The following is a 25449-nucleotide window of genomic DNA, read 5'->3' on the forward strand; positions in this document are numbered from 1 at the left end:
GAAATTATGCTAATTAATATTTTTCTTTTCTTTTGTCTGATATTTATGAGTGGCTTTGAAAAAAAAAACAGCTCTCTGGTTTTACTTGCTAAGTGTGAACAAAATGAATGAATATGGAGTCATCTCCATAGCAACAAAAATTTGGTGCAAGTACTAAAACATGTTTTAGACACCGACTCCTGTTGAGGGAGCACAGCAGGGGGTGTGGGACCAATTACAACTTGTACTAAAGGATCATTATGGCTGTTTGAAAGAGACCAGACGGCACAGGAGCTGGGCTGGTGGCGAGATGAGTTTGCTTTGTGCAGCGTGTACTTCAGTGCTGCTGCTTCTCCCAACAGGTGGCAGTATTATATAGTCTGATCTCAGGGCTGAGGGGGAGGCTTTGTTTCTTTACAAATAAGTGATTTGACAGGGGGGTTCTAAAGCTCAGATTTGACTGGGCATTTACTTTTACTCTTGCACTGCCTCCAAAGAATACCAGTAAATACAGACATAAGTAATTTTTCTATAAGCTACAGGTGATTTGGGTGCACATACTGGAGCTTTAGTTCTGTACATGTTTCTAACTCATTCTGCTGACATATGTTAATGATAATCACCTATCATCCCCATTTTTATACCTACAGAGTCGTAATCTTAAGGCAATGTGATGTCACCTCAGCAAGTGTTGCCATGGCAACCCTCCCTGTTATTCATAGTCCACCAGCCACCTCTCATCTTCAGTCCAGCCCTCCCTCTCTTGTCCTCCATTTCTATCATCTTCCCAAGCTAGGCTCATCAAAAGGAAGTCTGAGTCCTGCTCTGAGAGACAACAACAAATTCCAGGTAAGACCAAAAGACTCAAGACTGTGTTTGGCGAGGAAGATAATTTACCTGCTGCTTTTTAATATGTAGAAGTGATGTTGATATAAATGAGATTATCTTTTTTGTTACAAACCTTATTATTATTGCACTAAATGTGGAAATGATACAAAGTTTTTCTCTTGTTTTTTGGCAGGTGGATTAATATTTAACATAATTACCTTTAACATTAAATTAAATGACTACTGCATCTTTTTAAAGTGTGTGTTATCTGTGCATGTGGTAAATTAAACTAAGAGATGTCTTTCACCTTAAAGCTGCAGCAAAGGGCACACATCCTGCCATCATGCCACAAGTTACCCACCTGAAGCCACAGTTACACACAGTGACTCCTCCACCCAGTTCCAATGCTACCCCAATAACCTTCAGCTTCCTGCCCACTACCACACTGCTCCCGTGGGAGGAGGTGCACATGCAGGTGCACACCATCCTGATTGTCATCATTTTTTGTGTTGTCTGCTTCCTGCTCCTGCTTGCCTTCTTCTACGCCTTCTGCTTCCATTGTTCCATCGGTTCGTTGCCTAAAGACACGCGCTCAGACAACAGATGCAGCCTAGACCGTGAGGACGCCACCTACAAGTGCAGCTCCACTGATACCCAGTCAGTGGGGAACGTTGTCTGACTGGAGCACCGTACCCGGATAACTGCTATCTGACTGTCCATCAATGTATTTTGTTGTGTGTTGCAGCACCATGAGGCAGATAGTAATTACACCTTCCTTAAACCAAAGCATGGAATTTGAGATGTTGGTTTAACTCCCATGTTGATTTGATATTTGTTTTTGATTTTTGAAATAACAGTAGCAAGAATTTCGAACACTAGGCAATCACACAAACATATAGTTATGATGCATTTTGAAGCTAAACTGCAAGGGCATAAAATGATTGTGTACTAGATTTCCTGGTGTTTAAAATGCATGCATGACACGTAAGCACACACAGAGAATAAAAACATATCCATACATCCATATCCATGGAGAATTGTGTTCAATGAAAAATTGAAAAATACATGCAAATGTAAATGTGACTCTAACTGCAAATGCCTTTGAGTGACAGAGACAAACAATAACAAGCGGATCCACACGCGGCTCTGCAGTCATCTTGCTTTATTTTCAGTGAGATGACAAGCGTTTACATTGTGCTGTGGCTGTGTTTTTGACGAGACTGATATAGAACAATGAGTTCAGGCATGCGAGAAGGAGAGAGGAGGGAGAGGGATGGAGGACAGAGTCCGAGTGATTTCTTCACAGGATGAAACAAGTGCAAGTACAGTGCAGAAAATTACCAAGCTTGTGTCCAGCTGACATGGCAGTGAACACTTTTTGATACTAAAACACAATATACAATAGGTACACAGCAATGTTTTAGTGGCAATGGCTTTGGGGTATTAATTGGGGAAGTGTCTGTGTCACTCCTAGGGATGGAAAAGCTCAGAGGCAGCTCTTAAAACTGTTTAACGACAGCTGAGATGGATTTCTGTACTGTACAGCGCTAAATGAGCACTGATGATTTTGCTGTGCAATATAACAACACACAATGCCACTACAAATTTCAAGCATTACAGACTAGTCCATGTATAAACAACACAGCATTAGAGATTGCCATGGCATCACTATAAGAACTCTTCCAAAAAGGCAAAAAGAGCAGCAAAAACTGCACTCCTATCTGGTATTTGGCCTAAAAAAGCAAAAAATACAAATGAGTTTCTGGCTAAAGCATCATTTGTTCATGACACGGAGCACATGGCACTCTTGGAGCAGCGGGAGTCACAGGAGCTGTTACGGGACTCCATGATGGAGTCTCTGCCGTCAGAGTGAAGTGAGTCCAATTCCAGGTGAGAGTCATGGAGGCCATCCTGCAAAGCAACCTTATAGTGGGACTAGTGAAGGAAACGTTCATTTTTTCACTCCAATAACAAAACAGCAAGTATAAAGCAGTGTTAACAGCTGATTATAACCCAGGAAGGGAATCGCAGTGACAGGTGTGGATGAAAAGTCTTGCATTCTAAAAAACCTGGCACCACATATTCTCTCTCACCTTATGAACCGACATCTTCTCCACCCGGCACTCCTCCGTCGACCCCTCCAGAGAATGGCCTGAAATCTCCATCTTGATACGATGAGAGCGAACAGACTTTACATCATCCTCGTCCTCCCCTGCCACCAGTGGGAAAACCTGGGGGCAAAGTCATAAGGAGACTTGGGGAATCAGATGGTGATGGTGGTGGCAATAACGCCAGTGAGTGTATACTATTCAAGCATGTCTTAGTTCCAATTTTTTACCAGTCCCTGCTCATCCACTGTGGCCTCAGGGCCTGAGACGGTGGCCTTGCTTATGGCCTTACTGATAGTCTGGGTCTCAAACTGAGGACACGCTGCCTGAGCATTGCCGTCTTTGTCCCTCTTTCCTTTCAGCCAGTAGGTCTCAATTTCTACATTCCCCTGAAAATGGACCAAGAGAAGCAAAACGTGAAAGAGAGAATTAGGGTTGGACATAAAGGTGCCATATGCCCAAAAATTCAAAAAGACATACTCATGGGAATCATTTCTGCTATGGAGGGGAGTAAAATGCAGATTTTCAATCATCAAGATTCCCTAATGAAAACTTGGCACCTGTAATCAGCTTCCTCAAAAACCTTTGGGAGTCACTGTGCTGCCATTATCACTGAATGTACAGCCTCAAAGTCAGACCAGTGATAAAACAGACTGGCAAATCAACAAGCAAGCTGCAATTTACCAGCCCTGAATACTAAGTGTGCTGACTTCAGAGACAAAAACATTATGAGTTATTAATATATATATATATATATATGCTGATACGCAAATCTACCTTCAATGTTTAGTTTCAGGTAGGTTGTGCATAATGTACACAACCTACCTGAACATTTGACATTTACTTTCAGGTGGAGACGCACAGACACCTCTCAACACACCAACACATCAACGCTGTGTGTTGCTCATACGTTCTGCAGCAAATCATATTAATTGCATGTAGTTATAGTGGGTGAGTGAATGCAATTAATGTAGTGAATTGACCCCTAACCTTGATGGTAATGATACCCCTCCTTTCAAAAATAAAGTGACTTCCCTTCAGGTGCTCGTAGGTGGCACTGCTGAGCTGAATGTGCATCTCCTGAACGAGAGGAAAAGTATTTAAAAAGTCAGTTGCAACAAAATCAGACTTTCACTTCAATATGTCATTAATGTATCTATATACGCACACGCAGTATATGTATTATATAAATATAGTAGACCAGTTCAGTGTACACACTTACTTTGAGTGTTTATTTCTCTCACATTGGTCTTCCTTTCACTCATTATCTTTCCCTACCTTTCCATTGCTCTCCATGGCAGATGCAGTGTGCACTGTGTCGCCATGCAGACCGTAACGTGGCATCTTATGTCCCACCACACCTGCCACAACCATCCCAGAGTGGATCCCTGCAACCAGAACAACAGGAGAGTTAATTCAGTCAAACGCCAACATAAACACACAAATAGGTCCACACAGCACTCTACCTACCAACACGAATCTGTATGTTGTTGCCATTAGAGGGGTCTTTCAGGTGATCTATGGAGCGCACCATGTCCAGGGCCATGTCGCAGATGTTATGAGCGTGATACTTTGTCTTCTCTGGAGCTCCGGCTACCACCATGTAGGCATCTCCAATAGTCTCAACCTGGAAAGAGGCAGAAATAGCAGCTCTTATGCAGCAGCACTTGTTTATAAAGTATATGAAACAGAGGAAAAATCCACACACAAACCTTGAAGACGCGGTGCTTCTCGCTGAGCGTGTCAAACAGTGTGTACATGGTGTTGAGCATGGAGACCACCTGCATTGGAGTGATGTGGCTGCAAATACGAGTAAATCCCACTACATCGCTGAAAAGAATGGTCACATCTGGGAACACCTGGAAGAAGAGCGATAAGGGAGTTGATGAGCAGGCAGGTTGATATGCTGCCCACACACACACAGAGAGGTGAGGGAGGCATTCATTGGCCATTTTTTGCAAATGCTGCTAAGCAACATCAGCCACTCTCAATCAACATGAATTTTACTATAGCAAAACCTCCAATAGTGTGACTACACATGTAGTAAGAATTCAGAAGATTTATACGTATGTTTGTGAGTGTGTGGGTGTGTGTTTAGATACCCAGTCACTTTCTTATTGAGCAAGAAAAAAACTCAGTTTGTACCCTGTGATTGATAAAATAAAATCTTTAATTGTGCAATAGTTATTTTTTGCTTCAGTACAGTACATGAATGTGAGTTAAAGACAGTTTGGCTGATATGTCAATGTACAATAAATATGAAACTATAGCCAGCAGCCTGTTAAATGACTCACTAATTAATATGTTATATCATGTTTGTAATTAGTGGACTTTGCTGGAGGTGGTTGTAGACGTGTTGTGTTACCTTTGGAGTGGGCCAGGCTAGTTACTTCCCCCTATTTCCAGACGTTGTGCTAAGCTAACTGGCTGTAGGTTACGGCCATGAGCTGGGCATCAACTCAATGCGTGAAAGTGAATGACAGCATTTCCCACAATGTTAACTATTTAAAGAGCAGAGCATGTTAAAAGACTGAAACTGTTGCTTCTGTTGTTTTTGGTACTTCGGGTGCTTAATCATAGTTTAATCACAGTGGCATATCCGTGGCTCAATCTACAATCCTGACCTCGCACGTGTTTACAGCCGGCTCTCCTTTGCGCAGCCTTTTAGCCACTGGCTTGGGAATCATCCTGTACAGAAGGTCATCAGTCTTCTTCATCTCATAGTCCAACATCTTCATGCTCTCCTCCAACTTACTTGACTTCTTCTGCTCCTGCACTCACAATGGAGAATAAGACAGAATAACACTGTGAGTTTGTATCTATTTCTTTCATCTCAGGTCTGTGGGTGGCAAGTGAGCTGGGGCCGCTAGACTGAGGGAAGGGCTTCAGAGTGACTTTGCATAATGCAGAGTGACAAGTGAGCTGATCACACATATAAAATGTAGTTGCACTTTGGCAGAGTGAACCTGTATGAGAGCTCTCTTCAGCTCCTCTGACTGCTGCGTGCCTGCCAGCACCAGGTCTCTGCTGGAGTCGTGCATGCTCAGGTCATTGATGTACAGGCCGGTCTTAAACATAGCACTCAGACTCTCCATCCTATACACACATGCACAAATACACATATAGAGAGTAAAAGATTAAAATGAAAGACAAATAACAACAATGATGTAAAAAATAAAGTTGCAAAATAAATTTAGAATTACCATGAGCAGTTTTTATAAAATGTTGGGGAATTAAAATACAGTAATTTGGAGAGATGCAGTTTTCCTACAATATAAATAATCCAAGCAGTTTTATAAGGCATTTAATATTTCAGTAGTTTGGTCAATACAGGCATAAGAGCATTTACTTGCAAAACACAATGTTTTAGAAGAGGAGGGAGAATGTTTTGGTAATGTACTCTGTGGAAAACACTCTCATTTGCAAATGGGTTCCCATTAGGCTCACAAGAGCTGCACTGTCTGATTACAAGCTAATTAGCAGCTCATTTCATGCATGGTAAGTGCTGTTAGAATGGGCCCCTGATTTGATTCACTGCCCGGACTTTTCTTTCCAGCCTCGTAATTCAGTTTAGCTCTTGCTGCTTTTTAGAATGTTTTACTTTTAAACTGCAGCGTTTTAATAAAGATCTGTGTGTGTCCATTTGTGTGCGTGTGTGTGTGTGTGGGGGGGGCTTACACAGGGGTTCCCAGGAAGATGATGGACTCCCACTCCGGCATATACCTCATTTGTCCTTTTAGTTTTAGGCAGCGGCTCCCATCGCCCCAGCTCTCCATCGCATTAGCGCTGTTGCCGTCTAAAAGAGGAGCACGATGAAATGCCAGCAAGACAAGCATTTAGAGAGGTGTTTTAGGTTCATTTTCAGCAGCAGATAATTACTGCACTGTGTTAACAATTTCATCATAATGGATTAAGTAGTTTAGAATTTTTAAAGGAATAGGGTAACATACTTATTTGCTTTCTTGAAAACAGTTAGATAAGAAGATCAATACCACTCTAACAGTCGTATGTTCAATATGAAGCTGAAGCCAGATGCCAATTAGCATAGATTAGCATCAAGACTGGAAACAAGGGGATGCAGCTAACCTGACTCTGTCTAAAAGTAACCACAATTAATTAATGGCTTTTAGCGGGTTATGTGCTGTCTTGGATGGCAGAAGTGATTTCTTGGAGAGTCCACTGGCAGACACACAGTGAAAACAACACTTCAGAAAGTCATTACTCCTTGCCAAGAAGGAGTCCTGCACATACTCCTCCACAAAATCATGAATTTGTCTCTTTTCACTTTTGTTTTTGCACATATTGAGATATGAGATATGTACATCTCATACTGAGATATGAGATGAGATATAACATGTAAATTAGTAAACTTTAGAGGTGGTGGTATGTGGAATTGTGTTCCCTTTGGACAGAGGCTAGCTGTTTCCCCTTGTTGCCAATCTTAATGCTAAGCTAAGCTAACCCACTACTAGCTCTAGCATCATATTGAACATACAGACATGAGAGTGGTCTCAAACTTCTTATCAACTCAAAAGCTCTCAACAAGAAAGCAAATAAGCATATTTCCCAACATGTCAAACTATTCCTTTACAGTAAGATTATTTGGTATTATGTGTCTTTTTAGATAACAGAAAGGTCATGACCTTTGTAATCATCTCCAATGATGGACTGGAAAGCCATGAGCTCCACATCTACATCAGCAGAGCGATTGGCGTTTTCATAGTCAGAATCTGTGGATAAACAGGGTAAACTATCAGAAACATTCCTTCTCATAACCTGGCTGGGATCAGTTCCACTGAATTCAATCAATTTAAGTTTAATCTAGACATCAAACAATTCCCTTTATGCAACTCTTAAACCTTAATTCAGCAATGTTTTTGTGGTTAAATGTTGATGTTCAAGCTCTAGTACAAGAACAGACATTTTACTGCAGCCGTGCTCCTTCTTTTTTAATTTAATTTCACTGAAATTGAGAGTGTCTTTTGTAACTGACTGCAGAAAAATTGATCTGACCACACGCCAGCGAATCCTCGCCCACCAGACACACACCGCTGCGGGTGTTCACACGTTTCCCACTCTTACTCTGGACTCGGTTGTGAAGGTTCCTCTCTCTCTTCACAGGCTCCTTGGACATGATCTCAAACAGGTTGTTGGGATGGGAGATGATCTGTGTACAGATTAGAAGCCAGTATTCCCAGCACTCATCAGCACTCTGTTTGAAGATGATGTTTTAAGATACATATTTGTTCACTGCAGAAGGCTATAGATAAAGTTAGACCTGAATTGGCTGGAAACACTCAAACTGTCTCTGTGTGAAACGGGGACATGTAAAATGATGTCTTACCATGTTCCAGGTGAACTCCACTAGGGGGCGAGCCAGCAAGAAGGCATCGTTGATTTTCTTCCCATCCAGATCAGGGAAAACTGTGGCAAGGCCTGAGCCAACGTTATGCACCACCATGTCCTAACGAATTAAAGAGTTGCATTGCATTGTTCATTTATTTAATGCATCAATTCATTTGTTAACTGCACTTGATAAGTTCAGGAATGTAACTCAAAGGGATTACCTGCCTGAAGACGATGTTAAAGGGGAAGACCTCAAAGAAGAAGTCTGAGGTGATGGGCAAAATCTCCTGCTCTTCCTCATCCTCCTTCATGATGTAGCGGTAGGCTGAGTTGTCGAAGTTCAGCCTGCACAGACATAAAGATCAATATGTTTTATAAAGTTTAATGTGAGGCATAACCAGTGGATGAAGAAGTACTCAGATACTTTACATAAGTAAAAATAACAATACAACAACACCGTAAAAATACTGCATTAAAAAATGTATTTAAGTAAAAGTACAGATGTATTATCAGGAAAAACTGTAGCTGCCAAATAAATGTAGTGGAGTAGAAGTATTGAATGAATGTATTTAGTTACTTTCCACCACAAGTGAAAAAGCTGTGAGCGTGTGTACCTCATGGTGACATGGGAGTAGTCTCCGACCATCTGCTCAGACAGCACCTCCACATGGATGTCTGTGTCGTAGAACTGTTTCCCCATCTGCCTCAACTGACCCATGGCGTAGTGGAGGTAGCCTTTGCGTTTACTCCTGCAGGTCACAGCAGGGAGGAATCAATATCATTCTAAAGAATTTAATCACACAGTTTTGTCTCTGTTTGCCCTGTCCTTCTACTTTTATGTCTGATGCCTGATAGTCTATCATGACCCCCCTGCCCCCCCCCCCCCCCACACACACACACACACACACACACACACACACACACACACACTCCAACCATCTGCCCTCCACCTCCTCTTCATCCTGCTCGACTCAGACCTGTAGTGGAGGGTGACTCCAGTGGCAGACTCCTCCTGGCAGAAGAAGGTTGGAGGCTGCACCTTGGGGTAGCTGAAGCGCAGATACTCGTGGAGATTATCAAGGCCATTGACAAAGTCACGTACATGACGGCCCAGCACCTGAAGGCAGAGACGTTTAGAGGTCATGTCTGGAATTGTTGCTCTAACTTTTTATCAAAGACATTCAACTGATTTAAGACAAAAAGTGCAGATTACTTGTCAAGAGGAGAACTACTCAGGCTGTAAAAACAGTTGTATAGTGTCTTCTGTGGCTCTGGAGGTCTGGCTAGTGCTTGAGGATAAAACATTAAAACATTTCTAGGACCAAGCATATTTGGGGCTTGACCCACACAAGTGACTACAAATCAGGATATCCTCTCTTTTGCTGCTTTTCATAATCCATCATTTGGGAGTATCTCACCTTCATCAAAGTGCAATCCTAATTTACTGAGGTACTCCTTTAATTATCATCAATCATTTTTTGCTCCTACTTTGCTTTAAAATGATTTGATGATTTTAAAGCACTGACTACATTATGGTACTCAAATTCTTAATTCGTAATTCTCCAAAACATGACCCTGCAGAAATATTCAAAACATATATTGGTTGATAATAAGGGCTGGACAGAAACTTGTGTGTATGCCTGTATAAGTGCATGTAATGCACTGATAACCCCTTATTTTGGAATTTATGGAAAACTTTAAGGTTGTACATTTGTGTGAAATGCCCTAATTTTATACTGACTGGTGTGTGAGTTACATGTTCATTTGTCAGTTGTCTAATGACTATATAAAGAGGCATGAACCTACTGTTCAAAAACACAATAACACTCTATGAGGCAGCAAGACAAGCAGGGATTTAAAAACCACAACCTTTCACTTGCATAATAGTAGTTTTAAGGAGGTACAGACAGACTGACAGTTTTGAGCCTAAGATCATTTTTTCACCTTGAGGATCCTGTCATAGCCGTACTTGCCAACAAAGCCCAGGAAGTAGACACCCCAGGAGTTCATCAGCTCATTGTAGGGCGTGCCTGTCACTCCACTAGCTGCCTTTGCAATACGGGGAATCACACTCTCACTGTACACCTGCAGACACACATATATATCATCAATGAGAAAAGTATATATATTTTGTCTCCAGGACTATGAACCTTCAGACAAAAGCTGGCAGGTTCACTTAGATGTGCACAGGCAGCACAGGCCTCATAAGTATATTACTATTCAGTGCATACATACAGAATCATATCACTCATTTCAGAAATGCAGACACTGTACCTGGTGGGTGACAAAGGAGTGCAGCCTGACATCTGCTCTTTCTCTGACTAGCTTCCACACATCATCCCCATAAGACTCCTTGATGAAGTCATGAAGACTCTCACACAGCAGCCCGTACATTATGTCTCTCTGGATTGCAGCTTAAAATGAGCACCTGTCAAGACAGCTTCCCAACTGATTGACTTCCAACAGTCCTCCCAAAGGCACCTGCAAGCGAATAAGAAAAGTTCAGAATGATGACTTTTTCAGTCCTGCAAGCTGAATATTAATGCATTTTGCTTTCAGCGTGAAGCTATAAAAAGGCATAAACGGAATTTTGCTGCTTTTGTCTTCTCTTGCTCTCAACACCACCTATGGAGCTCTGAACTTCCACAGACTAGCCAGCCAAATAAGGTTTCATCTGAAAGCCAACAGGGCTAATGGTTTTAAAGGTGCCCTAATTGCATAAACCCTTGAGTCTGAATGGGCCTCTATTGTTCTTGTGTCAGCTGTCAACGGCTGGTGGCTGTGCACCTCTCTCTATGTGACATGAACACACTGCGGGAGCCACCTCTCAAACACAGATGTCACCGGTCACAACAATTTGTCATTATCTTGTTACTGTCCTTTCCTAAAATGACTTTTTAAAATCAATAAATTATCAATAGATGTGTCATAATGACTCTTTGTAAATGAATTGTAATAAGCCTCAGGTCTGAATAAACTACAGCTGGTAGATTGATTCTAATCACTAAGGCTATGTGTGATGCAGCGCCACAAAAAAGCTGGAATTTTATTGGTTAAAGGGAGGCTACTAGCCTGCTCTGGTTGCTTTTAATAAAGCGAAAAAAGCCTTTTCTACTTAAATAAACCCTTAGCGTGCAGCTAATATTCAACTTCACTTGTGTGTTTTCTGTTACTCAGGATGACTCCACATTTTCTTTCTGAGGCCAGGGGGGAATCCCGCTGGGGGATAGAGGCATTGTGGAGCAGAACAGGTGCAAAATCGATATTCAATCTCAACAGGGATAAGGAAAATGTTTTTTCCCTCCAGGCTCCTGCTGAGCTCAATGAATCAATTTGTGGGGGGAAATAACTGCTCGATAGTCTAACTTCAGTTCAGAAAGGGCAACCAAATATAAAGTTGAAGGGCATCACTGCTAGCCTAACACAAAATGCGAGTTCACGCAGAACTCACAACTGGAGTTTCTCAGCAGTTGGCAGGCAGCAAATAAATGAAAACACAGTCACAAAAACACGGTATTGTTATTTATTACAATCTTTTATACACTACTGAATAACTAAGAGGTATGTAGAATGCCCATAACTCACAGCACTGTGAAAGAAAAGTATGTTAAAGGTCTCACACCATCAAATATGGAAAAGCAAACTGCCACAGAGTTTAACCTTTCACCCCAAACTGGAAAACTGAATTGCAACCTCTGATCTCAGCAACCCCATCAATCTGCCCCCCTGTAAAACTGTCTGGATGTGGGAAACTCATGGTGTAAGTATCTGAGATATACATATATGGCAGAGCAGTTTACAAAGCACTTTACAGAAGCAAGAAAAGAGAGAGAGAAAACAGGGAGGTGTTTGTGTGTCTGTGTTTGCAGCGGAGAGCTTGGATGCCTGGCCTCTCTGAGAGCTCAGTGTCACTGTCTTGACAGCAGCTGTTGCCGTACACGCACACATGCACACAGACAGACAGAGGAGATCAGATTTTTATGATCAAAGAGGTTCGAGGTCAGGATGTAAATCTTTATACTTGCCCCTTCCCCTTAATCCACCCCCCTAACTCCACCCTCCATCCTCACTCTCTCTCTCTCTGCTAAAATTACCCAGTGAGGTAAGAACCCAAGGCACCCTGGGATGAGTTTTATACCGACTGTTCCTTCTCTGCTGAGGAGTGTCAGAGTGGAGGGTGGAAGCATCCTGTCTCCAGTACGGAAAACCCACACACGACCATCCAGACTACCTCCAATACCCGTCATACAGACAGGCAGCAGACACAGGTAAGGACTGAGGTGAGGGGAGTGTAGGCCTTCATTATGGTCAGTCTGACTGAAATAAGTGTTAGTGTTGAAGCCTCAGGTCCTTTAATGAACAGTAAACAGGGAACTACATTTTTATGATGCTGGAGAGATTTGATTTTTTTTCTAGTTATACATGAAATGGGTGAAATGTGAAAAAGATAGTTCACCCAAATAAGTAAATAGGTATTTTAATTTTAGAAACTTAAACACAATATCAGAAAAGGCATTGACTGGAATGAAGGAGAAATACTGGAGTAATTTAGCCAAAATGACAAAATGGAGGTGCCCTTAATAGAGTGGTGCCTAATTTAGGACTTGAGATATATTTAATTTACAGGACATCTATAGAAGTGTGCTTTTTTTTGCTTTTGTCACAAAATAAGATACTCTTATACTTTAATACTTTAGTGACAAAGGGAACAAATTGCAATTTCGAAAAATAATAATAATTCACATGTGTCCATCAAAGGAATATAATGATGATGATGATGCAGTCAGGCCTGGATGACATGACTAAGCAGAAGATGCTGCAGGCTAAGGCTCGTTCTAATGAGGTCAGGAGAGGTAAGTTTGGGTGGGATGAGATTGTGCATTGATCTGCTTTTGTTCCAGTCTGTGCCTGCACATACTGAAATAGAACTGACAAATACACATAATAATATTTGGAAGTAAACAAATACACGCATTAGTAAACAAATAAATATACACATTAGTTTACATTAATATTTATGCAGTTTTTCATGAAGCACTTCACATGGGTTACTTAATATTGCGTCAACAACTTGGTATGCTCTTGTGTGTATTTGCACTCATATTCAAACTGTCATAGTGGGTGATCACAGCAGGGGTTGTCAGATGTAATTGAGCCAAACGTCCAAACAAGTTAGCCCACAGCCTGGGACACTAGCAGTGTGGTACACCCAAATCCCAGGAGTGCCAGTGTGTTGTTCAAATTCTCCAAACATTCCAGCAGGGACCATCCCAGTTGTCTGTTTTTCTAACACTGTCTTTGAAACCCAAACTCAGCAAAATGTGACTCCCACCCTTAATTTTACACAGGCCGATCAAAGGCAGCTCCTCAAGGGTGGCACATGCCCAGACTTCTCCTAACATTTTTCATGTGTGAGAAAGAGGGCCATCCGCTCTTACATGAGTCCCTCATCCAAAGATCCTATTTATATGCCAAGTTACCCCTGAAACCCTGGAGCACAACAAACATTACACACCCCTTGACATCATCTTAAGGCTATTTCAGACCTTCCACTGTGCCATGATGTAACAGGAGAAGAGACCCTGAGTGAAAGCTGTGCATATACCAACTTAGTGATGCTGAACACAGTTGTTGTTTTTTTTTTTTTTATATCTTTGCCCCTCAGCTATTTAAAGTCCACAGAAACAGGAAGATCAGAGGAGACATCACGATTTGCAATAGGTCCTTATTAGTCCGTGCTACTTTCCTTCTTTTTTCAAATGTCATCATTGCCTTTGCACATGTATTTATGCAGGGTAAGAATTACCTAGTCACCTGATGCCCTGCCACACAGCCTAAAAATTAGATTTCTCTTAGCTATGTTGAAAATGCATTGGAATATTAGATGCAATCACTTATTTAAAAAGCTCCACTTGTCTGTCATGTTGTACCAGACGGTCTGAACCTGGGGAAGAAGATCAGCGTGCCAAAGGACGTGATGATGGAGGAGCTCAACCTTCCATCTAATCGAGGCTCTCGAATGTTTCAGGAGAGGCAGAGGAGGGTCGAGAAGTTCACACTGGAGAACGCTGCCGGCGGTGCTTACTATACCAACAATGTAAGGAACAGAGAGTTGGTGCATAGCACATAATGACTCATATCCCCTGAACTTACTGCAACCCACACACCCACAATGTGCGACGTGCCTGCATTTCTGACATCTAGTTAATGCTTAATGACAGCTTGTTAGTGTGCTGGATTTATCGAAGAGCTATAATTAATGGCCAGTTATGTCTGACTCTTCCACAACCTTTCTCTGGATCTGCTGTCGTATTTCTTTGGAGTACAGCAACAGGCATTTAACATCTCACCACAATAATTGCAGATGCAAAATGGTTGTTTCTAACTTGATTTATGAGACATTTTGTAAAAAAAATCATCAGACAGTGATTCCCTTAAAGAACAATGATCGATGTAAGAGGAGATGTTACAGCAGTTTAGTAGCCTATTGCACATACATGAGACACATTTGTAAAAGAATGGACGATATCAAAGCAGCAGAGGCTGAGAGGGCTTTAATTTGTGTCTTAAATTTAGGACAACATCCAAAAACTACTGTTCTTTTATATCCCACATCTCCAAGTTTGTAATGCAGGCTTTCTGTTAAAAAAAAAAAGAAAAAAGTCTCAAATCCAAGCTGAGGTAACCCTGACGTCATCATCCAGGTCCATCCAGAGGCTGTTCCTCCCCAGCAGATCATCCCAGAACCACAGGGTGGGAAAGAGAACCAGGCCTTCTCCATCGCTGGTAAGCATAGCCTGGTCGTGAACCTTCAGAAGACTGTAGCAAAGAAGGGCAGTCCTGACGTCCTCGCTCCAGGTAAATGGTAACGCATGGTGAAGAGAGGATATAAGACTAGCTCATTACAATGCCAAATGCTTGGGCAAAGCATGGACGCTGTATGTCACTTTGATCTGTCAGTGTTTCCCTTTTCATATGGAAATGTGTTGAGCAAATAAATTGGTTTTATTACAATCAGAGCCAGTAGAGTCGGCAGATTGCAGAAAGCAGTTATCTGAAACCATCTTAAGTGCTGTTGTGTATTTGGCCTGACAGAAGGCACTGCTTCCAGGCTGACTGACAGTGAGCTAAGCGCTATTTATTATCGGGGATTCAAATTGAGATCTAATTACTAGTTGCTCTTGTTGACAGGAGCGACATCAAAGAGATTTATAAGTGTGTTAGATCTGTTTTTGCTTGGTCGGGGCTTGCTTTTTTTTTGACATTATCTAATGGGTTTTGTAATTGGTTTCAAACCCAAGGAATATCAATTTTTAGTAACACAGGGGACCTTATTTTGCTCAATTTGAATTTAAAAGATGAAATTACTCAGAATGATTTAAGTAACACAGCTTTCACTTTACTCACAGTGGTATGTCATTTTTTACCCACTGACATTAAATGTCTATTTCTGTCAGGATATTCTGGTCCTCTGAAGGAAGTTCCTCATGAGAAGTTCAACACAACAGTAATCCCCAAATCCTACTGGTCCCCGTGGAGGGAGGCTTTGGGAGGCAACGAAGAGCTCCTGAACACTCTCAATTCCCAGCTGCCCCAGCTCCCACAAAGACTACAGCCTGCCAACTACAGGTGCTTCAACAGGTAAATCTGCCTTTCCTTTATTTTTAAAATGCCCTATTCATTTGGAAGCACAGGTGTGGAGACCCATCCATCTTCAAATAGACCCACACATGACCTAACCACGTTATCCATCACAAACATCTCTTCCCTGGGCTCCACTCCATGTTTCCAGTTTGAAAATGAATCCTGTCTCTGGATTGCACCTCCTTAGGAGTGTGGCTGCATGATGGTTATTTTGAACCCCGGCTCTTGACAGATGATCTATTGGGAGTTTATAATGCCCCCCTGCTGCCGCCACACACGCGCGCAAGACAGATTACGCACGAAAGGGAATCACTTTTCTCATGGCACACAGGGAATTGCATCACTGTGGTGAGGCGTCACAAAGGTTAAACTTGGACAGATGGAAAAAAAATAATAAAAATGAAGCAGAATATATGAAAGACAAATTCAGACTTTAGTCAATTAGGGCTGTCAATCACTTTGTTTCTGCCAACCAGTCTGGAACTGTACCCCCTGTGGAGGGATCTGTTTACACCCTGAAGATTACTATGAAAATGTGATGCCTTAATTAAATCTGAAGTCAACAGCTACACAAGTACAAAAGGTTGGGTTCACCACACACAGAGTCATCCTGTTCCCGGGTGGTTTTATTCTGATAACTGGACCAGTTAAAATCAGATGACCAGACTGGGTCTTAAGTGTCATGTCAACGTTCCCCCCCGTATGGGATGGAGTCTGAGAAATATGATACATAGGGTTGTTTTCTGCCAGGAACATAAAACACAATGCATTCGGCCTGCACAGTAAGGACTCTATCTCTTTGTCTCTCAGATCTGCTATGCCATTCGGGGGAGCTGTGGCCAGCAAGAGGGTGATCCCAGTGATTAGCTTTGATGCAGTGGAATCCCAGAAACTGCCCGGCATCGCTCTGGACCGCATGTGTCGGCGGCCCAACTTCAACAGAGCACCCAGGGGATGGGGAATTGATTACTGCCCTGAATCTAATGAACTATGAAAAAAGGGCTGATCAGCTAAAGACTGGCTAAGCTTGCTTCTCTCCTGCCACAAAGACAATTTCTCTGTTAATTAGTGGGAACTGCAGGGGCAAGAAAAAATAAATAAAACACTCTCGCACGATATATCAAGTGGTTTGCTACTGTTCAGTGGTTTGACCAGCTGAGGCAAACTCACAGATGCTGGAATCAGTTCATTACCGCAGTAGAGTCCTGGACAATACTTTTTTTTTTTTAAATCACCCGTAGCAGCATCCGATCCAATCAATGCCTAAACACCCAACGCCCCCGCCCCCCAATCCAGTCTTCATCTGTTACCTTTCACGCTGTCGATTTACATCTTCATCCCCCCTTTGTCCCCTACTATTGTGTAAGCGCAATAGTTTGAGATAACACTGCTCTTTCACAATAGTAAATGCGTGAATATTAATGAACAATATGCACTCTCAGATGATCAATGACAACTGCATCATTTTAATGACAAGTGAAAACAACATTCAAAGAAAGGTTTACAATAAACTAGGTCATTATGCTGTGGAATATGAAGATTGTGTCAAATAAACAATAAAAAAAGTCAATGCAACTGAAAACGAACAGGTTTAATACCCCACGTGATACTTTGCACGATGTTACACATAGAGTTTAACCTAAAAGTATACAGTTTTTATATGTACAATGGCTCCAAACCACAGGAGCCTGTAGTAAAAAAAAAAATAATAATAAAAAAAAAAGGCCCTGATCACATTTGCCATTACTCTCATGTTTGACGTCTTTTACAATGTTATCTTCCACTGTTCAGATGCTGTTCTGGTGCTTTTTAACTGCGAGTAGTGACAAAGACATCTTGTTGTCTCTCCAGACACAGATGGCGCTTCGTTCAGTTCATTCACTGCACTGCAGGGGGCATAATAAATCAGATGTTATCTTCTATGAATGTATTTCTCCCAGAAGTAGTCTGCAGATTTCAGGCCCTTTGACAGCATCTGAAGTAAAAGCACCTGACCAGGTTTGACGCCTAATCACAGTATGATTTCACTCTAGCAGCTAATCACCATGACGTGAGCCATGTGCGGCATGGGCGCCCATGCGCTGAGGATCCTGGGAAGGGTAGTGGATTTGACCAGGAGGTCTCATGCTCATTGGAGGTGGCATAGGTGGAGCCATTGGACCCATGTGGTGAAACATTGGAGGGCCAAAACCTGATAAATAGATTCAAAAAGAGAATACAGTGTTAGCGTCTAACTCAATGTTTAAATCGTTAAATCCAAATTTAAAGCTGAGGTAGGTTGTTCATTTCAGAAGCCTTTTGGTATTATTTGTTCTTAGTTGTTGTCTCTTTACATCCCAACAGTAAATCAATAAAACAAATGCTCTCGGGAAGTTTTTTTTTTTTTTTTTTTTTTAGAGCCGGTGTTGCAGGTTTGCAATTTCATTTTGCCTGAATTAAATGATACATTATATAATTATTATCTATTATTTTAATAGATCTAATTATTATCTTATTTTTGAGACACTCTGTACGTGATATTGGCAGCATCTATGAGGTCATGGTTATGATTTTACCTGGAGGAGGCGGGTTGATGCCCGGAGGTGGGGGAAGAGCAATGTTCATGACAGCAGGAGAGGTGCCAGGGTCCAGGTTGAAGTAGTTTGCAGGAGCCTCTTCATCTAAAGCAGGTGGTGGCGGAAGAGCTGTAGTACAAAGGGCAATAAAATTAAAGACATGACACACAAACACCTACTGGCACAATGTAGACATTAAATACTACTTTAACTTGCTCTCACATGACTACATCTATCCATACACATGTTCACACACACAAATTCCAACTCTCCCTGTGTTTGCAGACTCACCTCCAGGCAGTCCAGGTACAGGATCAAGTCTGGTACCCATCTCACTGACGCCATCTTTGATGCCATCCTTCCCTCTTGCTGCCTGGACCTAAAAAGACAAACCATATAGTTACATATATACACAGAGCAGTGACAAATAAAAGGAAAAAAAAAAATGTATAATAGGGTTAGGGTTATAATGTATCTTAATATGGAGTCAGACCACCACAACAGCTTCAGTGCTCCTTGCGAAGTCTGTGGAACTATTATATATTACTAATAATACTATATAGGATGAACACCACAAGCTATTCCCTCAATATACACACAACCTTTATTATAAAATCAGGTAATATCACATAGAGTAGCCCTGAGTACAGTAGACAGAAAATAAAAATAAATAGCAGCGGCGAACCTGTGTCGATAACAGAACATTTAACATCCTGCACAAATTCTTCGCAGTGGTAAAGCTCTTACTGTAAAAACTGTAAAATGTGATGATACTGCAGGCTGTTAATTTCAAACATACAGCCGGCAGCAAATTATTACTTCAGTATACTTTTTTCCTTCAGTATACTTAAGTTTTTTGGGGGGGTTGCATATAAACAAGCATGGCTGCTTGAGCATGAATTCAGTGTCCAGGAGTCAGGTTGGCAATGGACACCCGAACTGTATATGACAAATGTACTGGTATCCAAGTGGTTCTTCTAGCTGTATTTCATTTCCTCACGTACAAAAGACGCCCTCCTGCTGTATGTTACCTGAAAAGCCCCTTGAAATGACCTAGAGGCTACAAGAAAGATGGTGTATTCAAACCTACAGAATGTGCCTGAATAGGGATGGGAGGAGGATACCAGTGTAAAAGCTTATTTTGTGCATCAGAGAATTCTAAGTATTTTACATACTTCTCCTCTTCCCGAACGGGACAATAAAATCTTGGGTGGGACTAAAGTGGGTTCAGTGTTCTTGTCTTTATAATCATCACAATTAAGAAAACCCCGCACACCCCAATGCATAACCATTGTGATCAGCTTCTTACCTTCCCCACTTGACAGTGAGCCTCCTTCCATTAATGATGAGTTTGTTGAAGGACTTCTCAGCGGCCATTTCAGCTGCCTGCCGCGTGGCAAACTGGATGAAGGCACACTGCTGTCTCTGGACTATGGTTATGGTGCGAATCTCACCAAACTGGTAGAAGTGACTCCTGCAATAAAACAGATAAATGTCCAATAGACCCAAAACACTGGAAGTAAAGGTTTAAAATTGTAACTGTTGAGTACGAAATTAGTAAAAACCTACTCTCAATGGCCACAGGAAGTTGTACAAGAGCTTGTTATGAAAAATAAATCCTTACTTGAGATCTCCATCTGTGACAGTATCTCCCAAACCCCCTATGTAGAGGGTGCTGATGGACTTGTCATCTGGCGGGTCTAGTCGGGGCATAGTTGAGGCCCGTTTCAGCAGCTTGTCAGCAACTGGGTCATTGATGCCATAGTAACGGTCCTTTATGTTCTGGTCAGCCAGCGGGTCATCAGGATCTGTGGGCTTCTCATGCCTGTGTGAAAAGGAGAAGCAAAATGAGACAATGCTGACATAACAACCACAAACAAATATAAAAACATTAAAGTCAAACTAAACCATAAGAAAACACCGATTTCCATTTTGCCTAAGGTAATTAGTACTTAAATAAATCTAAAATTCATACATCAAATGAGAAACAATCAGCTCCACCACACGCTGCCAAGTTCATCCTAAGGAACAGCAACTGTAGCCTGTTTTCTGAAGTGTCACTCACCTGTAGGGACACTCCTCCCCTCTCTTACACTCTCCCTTCACCCAGAAGGAGCAGATGTGCGGCCGGTTCCTCTTGTAATATGGTGTGGTCCGGGCCAGTTTCAGCAACATATCACTAGAGCTTGGCGCTTTACCTAGCTGGCCCACCGGCCGTGTGCCATCAGAGTTGGCTATCTAAGAACACACAGACATGAGGGATCAATGACCAGGATCCAAACAGACATGAGGACAAAAAATCCCAACTTAAAAAAAAAAAAAAAAAACACAGACTATAGGGATGTCCTGTTTTGGGCCTGTTTTATAGGTGCTCTAAAGCGCTACTAATGGTTATAACATGCATTTACTCAGTATTGTATTTATTATGAAAATAAAGACAAGCTAAGCCCTGTCCAAACCTTGCTGCCACAACAATTTCACAGTAACTTTCCTCTCTCCATGTACATCACAAAATATTATAGTAAATTTATAAAGGAAAGCTGAAACGCAGGTTTTTTAATGCAACAGTATTTAGGTATCAATCATATCTGAAATGGTTTACTAGTTTCAATGCAAGTACACTGTAGGTAAAGTATATGAACTTGAAATTTCTGAAATCCCGACAAGCTAGTTTTAGCTATTGAAGCTCTAGACAACAAACGTTTTTTTGTCTGAATCAGAAAGCCATTATACCTCTCTCTCCATGTTCTGTGTGTAGTACTCTTTGTTCACATCTGACTTAGGAACCTCATCTTTAACTGACAGCCCAGTGTCTCGGACCTGGATGGGCAAACCTGTAAAACACACGGTGTGACAAGAGGGTTAAACTCACATAGTTCTATGTTTCAGGGGACCGCAAAATTACATTTACAAAATACAAAGGAGTCAGTCGCAGAGACTCACCATACTCCAGATCCAGCAGACATGTCTGACAAACATTTTTCATTTTACTGCAGGTCTGACAGACCTCTGTCTTCTTGAAACGCATCCGTGTCCCTGGACACCATCTGAACACCGTAAATGGTCGAGCACAAATCTGATGGGCAAAGAATGAACAATAACATAAAAAAAAAAAATTCTTACATGGACTTACAAGTTTAAGCTAAACTGTGTTGTGTGACACACAACCAAGATTTAAAGTGTTATATTGAGAAAAACACACCTTGCATTCTTTCCCATACTTCTCCTTGGTCTGTAAAAACAAGCATGAACACATTTGAGTCCACACACCTACTGGAATCAGCACTACAAGAAAATAACATCCAATTTATTATGATGACACAGTAATGCTCACTCACCATACGGATGTAAGGGTTTTCTCCTAAACATGTCTGACACAGAATTGGAAAATCCTGGAAGTCAAAGGAAAACAGATGTTCATTTAATAAAAACCATGCCCCGTGTCTGTTATTCAGACCCATATCTGTCAGTCATCCAGCAGTCCTCTGACGCAAGTTATCTGAAGCAGTAACTTGGCCCATGTTCTCTGTATTGCTTTCTGGTGTGGGCACCTTGGTTAGGTTACATGTGGGGATGCAGGGAGCGCCAATGGACTTGCTCACTCCTACTCTGCCATCTGTTGAAGGATGCTGTTTCAGTCCAAGTGCTAGCTGCTGAAAATGACCTTGCCTTAATCCAACTCACTGACAGCTTCAGCCAAACACCTAAATATAAGCAGCTCTTGTGGCTCAAACATTAAGTACATAGTCTAAGGTTGCAAAGTTTATATTCTGGTGTCTTGATAAAACCAACATTGGCCAAAGGCCCTACTGTGTCATGGCTCAAGAGAGGAAACTGATTTCTTGCCTTATATAGCAGGGTGGACCTTTTAAGAAGTTCATAAGATGTGCACAGTAAATGGAAGAGTTAAGATTGGATTTATGACAACTTCAATTTAGCTCAAACGCAACGTTACATCAGTTAACGTTAGTTTTCCACTACAATGACCAGCTTGTCTGTATGATGATGACTGACAAACAACAATCATGGCTCAAAATACGCACAAACAATTTTGAATGGACCTCAGAGCTGTTTATAACAAAATCTACACTTTCCTAACATGCCGATGAGTCGTAACGTTAATGCAAAGTAAAGACTGACCCGTGAAGTAGGCGGATATGTTCCTTTTCTATGGGCGCCTGCTAAGCTAACGTGACTTCACAGGTTCATCTCTACGATACGAGTTCACATTGCCGAATACCTCATCCAAAACAACGTTGCGATGTGCCGGCCTGGCTCGATTCAGCAAAGCCCACTTATACGTAGAACGAGTTATCTGATTAGCGTTAAGGTTAATTAACACGACTTCGTTTTATTATTATTAGCCTGCGAGTGCTAGCCTTGGCTAGCTTAGATAACGTTAGCTACCTTTAGCACAAAGTACGTTCCGGTTAAATTATCCGAGGCAGTTTGTTTATCGCCCACCCAATTTAGCCCAATACTTCTGGGTCCGGACTAAACTGTGATGCTGTATGAATTAACGTCAACACTTTAGCTAACGTTCATTTGCAGAGATATGTTATTATGAAGGTAGCAGCCACGTTGCTAGTAGCTAACGGGAGGCTAACTAGACACCAAGCAAACAGCCAAATTAGAGGCAAACTGGCTGATTTTATAATCACGTTAAATCCTCGATTTTAACTGGAAAGGACTGCGTTTTAGTCGTAACCCTTGCTCTGTAATCTATAATGCCGATTAAACGTACCGCGTCTTCCCAGTTCTGTCTATTATAGGTGTTGGATCCCAGGGACGTCGCCATTTTGCAGAATGTGAGCCAAGCGGGCCCAACAACCGACCGACGCCACAAGAGGTGTCAGCCCACAATGCACCGCGCCAGAGAACCACGTCCGACCAAAGGGTGTCGCCCTATTTCAAGAAACTATCAGACATAATCTTAGTGAGAAAAAAAATTAAGTAAATATAGGAAGGGACGAGAATATAGGGCATATAAGAAATATATAAATATAGGGGGTAGTAACATTGGCTGTGTATCATAAGTAACGTTAGTGTCTGCTGCTTAGAAGTAGACATAGTCTACATTTATGTGAGTAATTAGGAAATGTAGGCCTAATACAGTGTGTGCCATTATCTTTGCAGACTTACAGGTATTTGTAGGCTACTTCATATACACATTCCTGTATGATACTACTATGTATTTGTATTCAGCATCAATAAAGTACTTAACGCTTAAAGCACCACACTTATCAGTTGTCAAGATGTTAATGTCTGTGTAATGCATCAGCAATAAAAACAATGGTCTAATATAATTCATATAAATATCACAAAACCTTGATAATGAAATATCAGTGGCCATTCTGCAAAATTAGTACTTTTACTTGTGACACTAGTAGTACATTTGTACATGTTGCAGATAATGCCACTGTACCTTTATTTAAGTAAGAATTTGAGTATTTTTACATCATGATAGTACTACTTTTAATTAAGTAAAGGGTGTGAGTACTGTGTGTGAATGAGAGAGAGAGAGAGACTGATTGGCTGCTGTGTGGGAGCTTTTCTAAGCCAATTGTGTCGGCCACTTACAGTTTATCTATCCACCTGTTCCAGTTCAGGTCAGGCTGTCTTTGCTGTGTGAAACTCCAATTAGTGGGGCAATGGATGTTTGAGATTACGGATGGGCATTAAGCCCATAATGTTTATTTAAGGTCAGGGTGAGGTTATGGAGTCAAAGGACAGGGATTAGACACAGGCCTGGCAACTCTTTCAGAGTGCAGCTGCCATGCAGGAGGTCAGAAAAGGAAGTCTGCTGCTACTTTTTCTCCTACATCCAAATGAAAAACATCTCGACTCTCGCTGGCCGCTTTTGATGTAGCTGGGCACACAGTCTGTGTCTTGCCCTGCGTTTAGTGGGACACTAAAGTAAACCTTGAGAGCGTGGCCTTCTTTGTCTTAATGAGTCGTGTGATCCTATCTCCTCTATCATGTGATGTGGATGAGACAGCCAAAGCTATGTATTTTGAAGGAAGGCTTTGTCTCAGATTTAGCCGCTCCGTAATCAAAATCACCAACCTCATGAGTCACAAGGTCAGAGGGGACGTGTAGGTTTACTACTATCACAGCTGCTCTATGTTTGAGCACCATACAAGAAAGCGTATCCTTAGAGTGGCGTTGATGGTTCTGTTGATGTTATATGTTCATATGTTCCTATGTGTTACACTGTGACATTGGTTCTCATTTGTGCTCAGTTTGTGTATTCCTGTTCATTTAGGCCTAGAATCATTTTTATATACTCATTTATAGGCTATTTGTTGTCCTGAAACTATGTTTAGTGAAAGCCAGCTATCAGTTTACTATGTAGGCATAATTCAAGGCAGATGGTGTTTGTTATCCATTCTTTGTAGCAATGATCACTGCCACAAATGTTGTTATCATTTGGAGATATTATTATTAGAAATAATGTAAATGTAAAAAAAGTAGTTCCTTAGAACTTCATGGCAATACCTTGAGAATTATAATATCACTGTGACTGAGTACGAGATTGACATTGTACTTGTAGTAATATTATAGGAATACTGGGTGAGTGTTTAATTATATTTAGTTTGTAAGACCATTGCCCTTTTAATGCAACACTGATTAGGCCTATACAAATTTAAAAGACGTTTTTTTGCATGGGTGCTTGTTGTGTAATGTGCAAGTTGTGATGACTAATCACAATCATCACGACTATCTGTGAAATAGGAGTTGTAATAACTTTCAGGGTAATCTCAGTATCACTGCACAATTCAATTCACAGTAGCACATCAAGGCCACTACAGTGACACCACAGAAAGAGCAGGGATGCAGATAAACCCCTGCTGGAATATGATCGTACGTTGATTGTTTCTTTGAGGAGTTGTGTTGTACACATGTATGCGAATATCAAGAGACAAAAATGCGCCCTACTGGCGCCCCCTGTCGACAGTTATGGGTCATTGCGGGTGCACCGAGCTGCA

General features: G+C 41.5%; 3 protein-coding genes and 1 long non-coding RNA gene across 5 annotated transcripts; 2 read left to right on the forward strand and 2 right to left on the reverse strand.

The window, feature by feature from the left end:
* The first annotated feature begins 656 nt into the window (after window positions 1-656).
* LOC119888600 lies at window positions 657-1890 on the forward strand. Its single transcript, XR_005441909.1, has 2 exons — window positions 657-828; window positions 1122-1890. It is a non-coding gene; the product is annotated as an uncharacterized LOC119888600 (long non-coding RNA).
* A 62-nt stretch (window positions 1891-1952) lies between these two features.
* Window positions 1953-10911, reverse strand: LOC119888601 (soluble guanylate cyclase 88E-like). Its single transcript, XM_038699252.1, has 18 exons — window positions 10536-10911; window positions 10206-10346; window positions 9239-9378; window positions 8876-9010; window positions 8483-8606; window positions 8260-8379; window positions 7998-8082; window positions 7559-7645; window positions 6594-6711; window positions 5882-6011; window positions 5540-5686; window positions 4628-4774; window positions 4386-4542; window positions 4194-4303; window positions 3906-3995; window positions 3146-3304; window positions 2901-3038; window positions 1953-2718 (listed from the first exon to the last, which is right to left on the reverse strand). The coding sequence occupies exons 1-18, from the start codon at window positions 10653-10655 to the stop codon at window positions 2590-2592; spliced, it is 2277 nt and encodes a 758-aa protein (XP_038555180.1). The 5' UTR covers window positions 10656-10911; the 3' UTR covers window positions 1953-2589.
* A 1466-nt stretch (window positions 10912-12377) lies between these two features.
* Window positions 12378-17611, forward strand: LOC119888602 (myozenin-2-like). 2 transcript variants are annotated; one of them, XM_038699253.1, is made up of 6 exons: window positions 12378-12529; window positions 13020-13114; window positions 14195-14358; window positions 14966-15119; window positions 15719-15902; window positions 16716-17611. In XM_038699253.1, exons 1-6 carry the CDS (start codon window positions 12387-12389, stop codon window positions 16897-16899), a joined length of 924 nt encoding a protein of 307 aa, XP_038555181.1. In that variant the 5' UTR covers window positions 12378-12386; the 3' UTR covers window positions 16900-17611. The 2 variants fall into 2 exon arrangements, with proteins under 2 accessions (XP_038555181.1, XP_038555183.1); XM_038699255.1 differs by having other exon boundaries at window positions 14966-15047.
* On the reverse strand, window positions 17352-23331 carry rbm22 (RNA binding motif protein 22). Its single transcript, XM_038699256.1, is given in 11 exon segments — window positions 17352-18096; window positions 18461-18589; window positions 18752-18833; window positions 19763-19934; window positions 20085-20285; window positions 20526-20698; window positions 21194-21294; window positions 21404-21536; window positions 21663-21692; window positions 21799-21852; window positions 23205-23331. Coding segments are annotated over 11 exon segments (1284 nt in total). The 5' UTR covers window positions 23259-23331; the 3' UTR covers window positions 17352-17941.
* Between the last annotated feature and the right edge of the window lie 2118 nt (window positions 23332-25449).

The sequence above is a fragment of the Micropterus salmoides genome, unplaced genomic scaffold (genome assembly GCF_014851395.1).
Source record: "Micropterus salmoides isolate LMB-PRFRI ecotype aquatic unplaced genomic scaffold, ASM1485139v1 Ms_hic_scaffold_5, whole genome shotgun sequence".
Classification (NCBI taxonomy): Eukaryota; Metazoa; Chordata; class Actinopteri; order Centrarchiformes; family Centrarchidae; genus Micropterus; species Micropterus salmoides.

What these genes read in the sequence shown, in the direction of transcription:
- LOC119888601 (XM_038699252.1), bottom strand. Translation starts at nt 10,655, where the DNA reads ATGTACGGGCTGCTGTGTGAGAGTCTTCATGACTTCATCAAGGAGTCT. An exon ending in GCTATGACAGGATCCTCAAG is followed by an intron (nt 9,379 to 10,205) that starts GTGAAAAAATGA and finishes CTCTGCCTTCAG; the next exon opens with GTGCTGGGCCGTCATGTACG. An exon ending in ATCTTCCTGGGAACCCCTGT is followed by an intron (nt 6,012 to 6,593) that starts GTAAGCCCCCCC and finishes ATGTGTGTATAG; the next exon opens with GATGGAGAGTCTGAGTGCTA.
- LOC119888602 (XM_038699253.1), top strand. Translation starts at nt 12,387, where the DNA reads ATGAGTTTTATACCGACTGTTCCTTCTCTGCTGAGGAGTGTCAGAGTG. An exon ending in CAGACAGGCAGCAGACACAG is followed by an intron (nt 12,530 to 13,019) that starts GTAAGGACTGAG and finishes TGTCCATCAAAG; the next exon opens with GAATATAATGATGATGATGA. An exon ending in GTGCTTACTATACCAACAAT is followed by an intron (nt 14,359 to 14,965) that starts GTAAGGAACAGA and finishes GTCATCATCCAG; the next exon opens with GTCCATCCAGAGGCTGTTCC.